Source organism: Anopheles nili, chromosome X, assembly GCF_943737925.1.
Source record: "Anopheles nili chromosome X, idAnoNiliSN_F5_01, whole genome shotgun sequence".
Classification (NCBI taxonomy): Eukaryota; Metazoa; Arthropoda; class Insecta; order Diptera; family Culicidae; genus Anopheles; species Anopheles nili.
Window position 1 is genome coordinate 7,680,755 of NC_071293.1, and position 8,493 is coordinate 7,689,247.

The following is an 8,493-nucleotide window of genomic DNA, read 5'->3' on the forward strand; positions in this document are numbered from 1 at the left end:
TTACGCATTACCTTTCCACTGACGGTCATAGGCAGTTATTCGACAAAGATAACGCCTCCATGCAGGTGTTTGTGTACCGGCCGAATTTGTCCGGGCGTAATGGTCAACCACGCGCTGTTCGGTGAGCAGATCCGGCCGTCCATCGTCGTCATCCATGCGGACATTCAGCGCCGTAGCACGATCATTGTAGGGGCGATCGGAATTGGTCAAACCGATGACGACAACCTGCCGTACACCGGTCAGGTTCGTTCGGATCCTACTCTCCAGCTCAGCCGACGCAATGTGATAGTTGTCGTACTTGAGTATTTCCCGTTTACGATAAACCAGGTACAGGAAGCCAGCATCGTCGAAGTACGCGATGTCACCGGTGCGAACAAAGCCCTCTTCGTCTAAGACGGCGTGTGTGGCCAACGTATCGCCGTAGTAACCGAGAAACGGATACACCAGCCGTACAAGCAGCTCTCCTGATTCACCTGGTCCTAAGAACTGTCCTGTCTCGTCTACAATCTGCCAAAGGAAGCGAAAATGGTCAGTATTGTCTGTGTTCGTTCACCTCCAGCCCACATTCTAACCTTGGCCGTTACTCCCGGTAGCAGTAATCCGATGGAATCGCCACGTGGAATCAGCTCGTATGAGATGGATCCGGTCTCGCTGGTGCCATAACCTAGCGAAACAGCCATAACCTAACGAAACCCTTGCCAGACACCAGGATTCGTTGATTGATGACGGTGCGTAACCCCATCGGTACAGCACTTCCGCCGATCGCAAACAACCTCACGTGGGTCTTGAGGAATTGAATCTAACATCGAATAATTTGTTCAGCTCTGCTCGTATACAAATGTGCTGTCCTATTGAAGCGAAGCTGTAATTGAAACGTTGGTAGTGCGATTTTTTGGAAGCTGCAAGTAATCAAAATCGATCGTTGTGAATTTACCCACTAGTCGTGCTAGAAAAGAATTAAGTTGTAAGCTACTAATATAAATTCATTTAATTATTAGGTGATTTCAGTGATTTTGCAATGATTACAAGAATAACTAATAATCGTAAGCCGAAGATGAAACGACCATAATACATAAAAATAATGGTAAGTGCAAGTAACGATTCTTATAGCATCCTTCATGGTTTATAATATCCCGAAGCAACCTCGTCGTCTGAATCGTCTTCGCCGAACACAACTTTCTCGATTGCTTTATTTTGCTCCTTCGGTTTTCCAGAAAAGCTCTTTGCCTCATCTGAGGGCTTAGGTGTAGGTGCGTCACCTTTTTCAGCTAAGGAATCTTCATTTTCTTGGAGTAATTTCATTTTCAATCGTTCTGCTCTTAGGCGCCATTTGGTCAATTCATTCATTGCCATGCTGTTCTGCTCAGTTACGGAACTCAATGTTTCTCGAGACCACTGAGTACGCAAATCCAACCTAGATAATTCGTCGCTGCTCGAAAGTACATAGGTTTTCCAAAAATATAAGAAGAAATGATAGAAATATGATAAACGATCACATGGAATCCAAAACCCACCTGTAATATTTATCCCAACTTTTGACAAAATCATTCTTTTCAGATAGAATCTGTCGCTCTAAATATCCGGAACGATTTAATGCTTCATCTAGCTGTATGGCTAAACCTTCAATTTGTTCCTCAAGTGCTGTAATCAAACTCTTTTTGGCCTTAAAAACCTTGCTCATAGTATCCTCAAAAAGGTGGCCTGTCTCTACGAAGAGCGCTTGCTGCTGTTGAAATATTGTTGAGCAGACACAATGCTCATTTCGCAGGGCAAAGCATCGCTTTTGCATAATCTGGATTAAAATTTCCAATATGTGATGCTGGTCCACTAACTCAGCGAGGATTGGATTTCCTTTTTGTTTTCCAAATATGAAAATATATAAAGAGTGAACTTTTTAAAATTGATTCGACTGTGTTTTGTTCTAAATACTTACTTGCATTATCAGGATTGCTTTCAAGACCAACGACTAATGCAGAATTTTCTTTCAGGACGGCATCAAGCGCATTTTGCAGTTTCACATTTTTTCGTGTTTCACACTGTGTCTTGCTGATTGCAGTAGTGCACTGTTCGCGACAAGAATATAAGTTCAACTTCGTTCTAAATAGTTTAGATTGAGTCAGCACTAGATAACTCTCTCTTTTCTTAATATATTCCCGCAACTTATGGAATTCCTCCGAATGCTCACAGGGTTCTTCATGCTGCAGGCTAGTAGTGGATGATTTCTTGGATAATTTTTTTTTGAGTAATTTCTTATCAGATATCATTGAATCAATGAAAGAATCAATAACATAGTCTTCATATGTGAGCTCTACATATTCATTTTCATAGGCATCGGACAAGTCGTTGCATCTGTTTATTGCTGAGCTCATTTCTTTCAGTTCCACTTCAGAGTCGGCTTTCACTAGTTCGAGCTCGGTCAACAATTCATAATTTTTACTGCGCACTGTTTTCAGCGTTTCTGCTCCTTTCAGTGTGTCCTGATTTAACTGATTGATCTCCATTTTTAGTTCTTTAATAAGATATTGTATGCAAAGGTTAGCAACCTTGTACTTTTTTATTTCTTCTGAGTCCGCGTCCATCTCGAAAATTCACCACTTTTTAAATGATTTTTGAGAAGCGTTCCAAGGCAGCAATCTTCCAATGTCTGCCAATGTATGGAATCTATGGCAACTATGTTCTTCGCTAATGACCAGCGGAAGTGATGCTGCTAATTCAGCGGATGCCCATTTTAAAAAAAGCGTTTGAAAAAACGGATGCCCATTTTAAAAAGCGTTTAAAACGGATGCCCATTTTAAAAAAGTGTGTCCATTTTAAATAAGTTGCATTTTAAAATGAAGCGTTTTTGCCGTAACCCAAAAATGGGTAACATGGCATTCTACCAAATTTTCCGTTAGTCACTTTTTGCCTGATATGGCACGCAAGGTGTTAACCTGGGCAACCGTGGCTATGACGTATGAGGAAGAAACACTTGAATCGTGGCATCAGGTGGAATAACGATGAAATTTTCTACTGCGGAACGAATTGACGTGCAAATTTTTAAAATACACTTCCTAGGCTAAAGTATTGTCTAGTTGATTTTAACAGTGCAACTTCAGTCAGTTTTGACGGAAGATCATAGTAGGCATAGCGAACATTTAAGGTGTTGCATAATATATTACACTAGCGGTGCAGTTTTCTACGATACCTCGTGATGGAACCAGCTGTGGATGAATTAAGCCAATTAAAGGCAGAACACAAGGTATTATGTGAACAGCTTATGAAAATAAAATTGGAAAAGGATCAGTTAAAAAAGAGTGCCCTTGAGCTAGAAAGCACAGTGAAAACGATTCAAGAGCTCAATGAAAATATGTCAACCAATCTTAAGAAACTTCTCGATCCAAGCGCAAGGGAAAGAAAGGCCGAATTGGAAATGAAAAACATACACTTGCGAAATCGAAATATAACTCTCGCAGTTAATATACACACAAAGAAAGCTCGTATCGACGCATTAAGTGCGAAAATTATAACGTTGGAAAAAGCATTACTCGAAATGTCATTATCGACTGAACAGCAGGATCAAGAAAGCTGTGCGTACTCGAAGAAAATCGTTGAGTTGCAGGGTAAACTTTCAAACATGAAAATCATGTTTGACGAGGCTGAGTCCAAGGTGGCTTGTTTGGAGGACGAAGTCGATTTTAATTCTGCAAAACTCGCCGTTTCTCATAGCAACAACGAGTGCAAAAAGCTTGAAAGTGAAGAGCTGCGTAATCTGCTCGAGATTGCCGAAAAGCAACGTTCTATTTTGATCCAGCAAGCCAAGTTAGGTGGTCCTGATGACGCAAGTAAGTAGTAGTGTGTGAACAATATACATAAGAACTAATTTAAAATTCTCATTTTTATTATTTTCTTTTCATTCTCGTCATCCAAAGAGAGTTTACCCTTCGCTAAAATAATAGACCACCGCGTTGATTTGGGTAATTTAATCGACTTGATAAAAGAGCGCTTCATCCCATTTGAAGAGGAACATTGCCACTGTTCAGAAAAATTTTATAATCAGAATGTGCTGTACCAAGCAAATATCTTCCGTTATGCTAGGCAAGTAAATCTAAGCTTTGAGACCTGGGAAGCATATGCTGCAGTATTAAAAAAAGATGTCACAAATATGGCCTTCCAGCGGCACAAGGCTTTCATTCGTAGCAATTTTGTGGAGCGACAGTATTTAGCCGAGAAATATGAATATATGCGAAGATTAATCAATCATATGAGGTAGGCATTAACTTGAGCGTGTTTGAATATCTTTTATATTTATATTAATACTTTTCCGAACAGAGATAAACTGGAGGAAAAGGAAACTCTAATGCACTCCGAAAAAATGAAGCTCGTCTCCGCTGCAGAATTGTACTGGTCGACAACCAAAGAATTGACCAAGTGGCGTATTGAAGCTGCAAGGTTGAAGAATAAATTGCTCGTCCAAAATCAAAATATATTTGCTAAAGCGGACGACTCACCTACACCTAGGACCTTAGATGAAGTTTTCGTGGAAGACTATCCGAGCGACGAAGTTGCTTCGGGATATTATAAACCATGAAGGTAGGCATAAGAATTGTTATTTGCACTTTCCATTTTTAAACAATATTTTTTTGTATTATGATCATTTCTCCACAGGCTTATGAAAATGAGTGATTGTCATAACCATTACCAGGTTTGATCGATGTTCAAGGCGTAATTTTCATTTCCGAAAACGATTTTTCATTTTTGACTACATTAGAAATAAAGGTAAAAACGGTAAAAACTCAAAATGTACCTTTCTCATTTTTGACAGTACCCTGAAAATAGGAGCGCTGTCATGTATACGTCACCCATGGTTAGTATAAGCATGTATAAATAAATGGATTAGCTCAAAGGTGTCTTGTTTATATGGTAAAGTTAGATACTGTCGAACAAATTTCATCGTTAATATAATTTTTCCACCACAGATATTTTGGTAAAAATGTACTTAAATGGAAAGGGGGAGGGAGCGAGGTTGTTGAGTGTGTGGAGTTGTTGAATGGAGGGAGGGTTAATATTTTGCATAGGCCAATATTAAATCGTAACAAGTATTTTGCGCTAGACAACAGGAATGGAAATTACCTGGATAACTCATAACCGTTCATTGACTTATATAAACAAATTTAGAGATGTAAGAGTGACTTTGTCACCTGGGTGAGGTGCTTTGGTCAGCTGCGTAACATGGGGAAAATGTTGAGAGCCCTTATAAAGGATCTCAAATTTATGTTATAAGCACTCAAAAGTCACGCACCTCCTCCGCTAGATGGAGCTCACTACTATTTCAAGATTTAGATATGGTGAGCCAGCTCCACTCATGTTCAGCAGTGTCATTTCCGACCGACTTATAGTCAACCGGTTTGCTAGCCCATAGTGAATTTCTATCGAACGCATTGATAGGATAACGAGCGAGAAAAACATCACAACTGTCATTCCGCCATTGTTCATTGTAGCCAATGCACATCGTAGCACTCGCTTCGTAACGGAAGGACGTGCGTGCATTTGAGTGGTCAGTTTTTTTACATCCCGATTGGTGGATTCGTTTTCTTTTCCCCTTTAATTTCTACGTTTCAACCCTCCACCACCACCACCCATCCCGCGCACCCGAGGTCGGTCCCACCGAAGCCCTAGCTCGTTAACACATTCAGTTCACGCGGTGGGAGCGATCGACATTGTGACATTGTGCCTGGTCCAGGACCAAACACACCGGATGCAGTTCCACGAAAGTGCCAAGTGACATCCGTTGTTCCAGGATACGGCGACCGAACCGACCGAGTGGCCGGTGGCACGCGTGCACCAACACGAAATCAGCAAACACAAAAGGAATAGTACTACCGTAACCTCCGCAGACAACGATAAACGCCCTACATTCGTACAAGCAATCTACCTGGAAGCGACGCGCTAAATGGCCGCACCTGTAAAGCTTTCTCATCGCGCTCGAAAACGTGTCCGGGAAGTGAAGAGGAAAGCTAGACCCGGTAGGTGTAACCCACGGTGCCTCGGAACATACACCTGCAAATTCTGCAAAATCCGGAGCTCAACATCCGACAGATGGGGGTTCGCGAATTCGCTCGCATACACACAAACGCAGCCACAAACGTCAATGCATGTACCGTCTGACGTTCCGCAGCTGAGGATCGGCGAAGCATAGTGCCTTTCCGGAGCATATAACACCTTCTGGATGCTTCTGTTCGACTCTGTTCTTCTGGTTGCTTAGTGCATTACGCTCCATAATGTTTTATTCAACTACAAACATGCCCCAGCCTTCTTAGTTTTAATAAGCTATTCGACTAGTCAGCATTTCACCGTTCATACATTGTTTTTTTTCAATGCCACACTCAGCATAATTTACCCCATAGCAAATCGGGGTAAATTGTTCAACTCAAACCGCATGTGAGGCGGATTCAAATCTATGTGCCCTAATTTGATTGCTCTTGACATTAATTAATGCTTTGAATATCTAAAAATAGCTTAAACGCATCACCTGTCTTCGTATGGAACGCATACGGTAAACTATCTGTGGAAACCAGAGTTTAAAAAAATGTAAAATAGAACACTCAGCATAAAAGGGTGAACGGGAACGCTTTGAATCTATGATAAAAGAAGTGATATAGCTGAACCTAACCGGCAAGAAAATGCCTATGAAGATTTGCCTCTTTGATCGTAAAGTAATTTCAAGGACATTGCATTCTCCGGAATATGGTAAAAAGTCAATGTACTACCCTAGGGCATGGTCAAATTTATAGCTATTCCTTTGTAGTATGGGTATTGAAATTTAAACTTGAAAAAAAAAGTCATTACAAAATTGTCTACTTATTCATTAAAACTATAAAGAATTTCTTTTGCCTTTGTTCAAATGAATAAGCATTTTTAAATCGTTGTTAATGTGTCATACAATTCATTGTGCTGTATCATATATGAGTTTGAGCAAAAAATGAATAATATGTTTTTCTTTGCGTAACTTTCAGAACTTTCTGACAAATCAGCATGGGTGCAGCTAGGTTACCATCAAGACTTTGAGCCGTTCAACAAGTTCGTGGATAACGTAGAGCGCATCCACGTAGATAAAGTAAGCCCGGAAGAGTTTATAGAACGCTTCGAAAGTATTTACAAACCCGTCGTAATAGAAGGTACACAAAATGACTGGAAGGCCACCCACAAGTGGACACTGGAGCGGCTGGCCAAAAAGTATCGCAATCAAAAGTTCAAGTGCGGCGAGGATAATGATGGATACAGCGTGAAGATGAAGATGAAATACTACGTCGAGTACATGCGTTCGACCTCGGACGACAGTCCTCTGTACATTTTCGATAGCAGTTTCGGGGAGGTATGGGCTCGAGAGGCCATCGCAGTCGAAGCTGGCCTTTTTCACGATGTGTTAATGTTCTATTTGTAGCACCATCGACGACGAAAGCTGCTGGAGGATTACGAGGTGCCCTTGTACTTCCGGGATGATTTATTTAAACACGCGGGAGAGGTTCGCCGTCCACCGTATCGGTGGTTTGTGATGGGCCCAGCGCGCTCTGGCACCGGCATACATATCGATCCGCTCGGTACGAGCGCCTGGAATGCGCTCGTACACGGCCACAAGCGCTGGTGTCTGTTTCCGACGCACACATCCAAAGAGATGCTGAAAGTAACCGGTGCCATTGGTGGCAAGCAACGCGACGAAGCGATCACGTGGTTCAGCCTGATCTATCCTCGCACGCAGCAATCGGACTGGCCAGCGGATTGCAAACCGGTAAGCTCGGTCTTTGGCATCCTCCGGAACCATTCATATGCTTACTCACTTATCACTCAACGCGTGTTCTCTCTGATTTCAGCTTGAGATTTTGCAAAAACCAGGCGAAACGGTGTTCGTCCCAGGAGGCTGGTGGCACGTCGTACTCAACCTCGACGATACGGTTGCCGTAACGCAGAACTTCTGCAGCCGCACGAATTTCCCCGTTGTGTGGCACAAAACGGTACGCGGCCGGCCGAAACTCTCCACCAAGTGGTACAAGGTGCTGCAGGAAGCCGAACCGGAGCTGGCGAAGATTGCGTCCGAGACGGATCTCGGCCAAAGCACGGGCGTGGCGTCGGACAGCTCGAGCAACTCTAGCTCATCGTCTTCCAGCTCGAGCAGCTACGACGACAGCGCCTGCGAGTCGAACACTGACAGCGGACAGGAGTCGCTTTCTGCCCACAAATCGAAGAAGCATAAAAAGGCTAACGATGGTGGCGACTCGATGACTGGGTTCTCGCTTTAACCGGATTTTTTCACTCGACTTAAGCGGCCAAATTCGGTGGTCACATGCCTACTGTATATGTTTGTACTTCAGTTCTGATTCTTCGGCATGTACCACTTGATTTGAGATTTGCAATTAATTCACATTTTTGCTGCGACCATTGAATTTGTAGATGATTTTGTACTTGAATTAAAACTTATCTAAGTTTCATTATCCTTACTAATTTTCATTTGAAAAAATC

At 42.3% G+C, this 8,493-nt stretch overlaps 2 protein-coding genes across 2 annotated transcripts; one reads left to right on the forward strand and one right to left on the reverse strand.

The window, feature by feature from the left end:
• On the reverse strand, positions 1-680 carry LOC128728607 (probable 4-coumarate--CoA ligase 1). Its single transcript, XM_053822235.1, has 2 exons — positions 573-680; positions 1-507 (listed from the first exon to the last, which is right to left on the reverse strand). Exons 1-2 carry the CDS (start codon positions 678-680, stop codon positions 1-3), a joined length of 615 nt encoding a protein of 204 aa, XP_053678210.1.
• A 5,249-nt stretch (positions 681-5,929) lies between these two features.
• On the forward strand, positions 5,930-8,273 carry LOC128728609 (bifunctional arginine demethylase and lysyl-hydroxylase PSR). The gene is made up of 4 exons (XM_053822237.1): positions 5,930-6,002; positions 6,993-7,351; positions 7,421-7,765; positions 7,848-8,273. Exons 1-4 carry the CDS (start codon positions 5,930-5,932, stop codon positions 8,271-8,273), a joined length of 1,203 nt encoding a protein of 400 aa, XP_053678212.1.
• Positions 8,274-8,493: the final 220 nt, after the last annotated feature.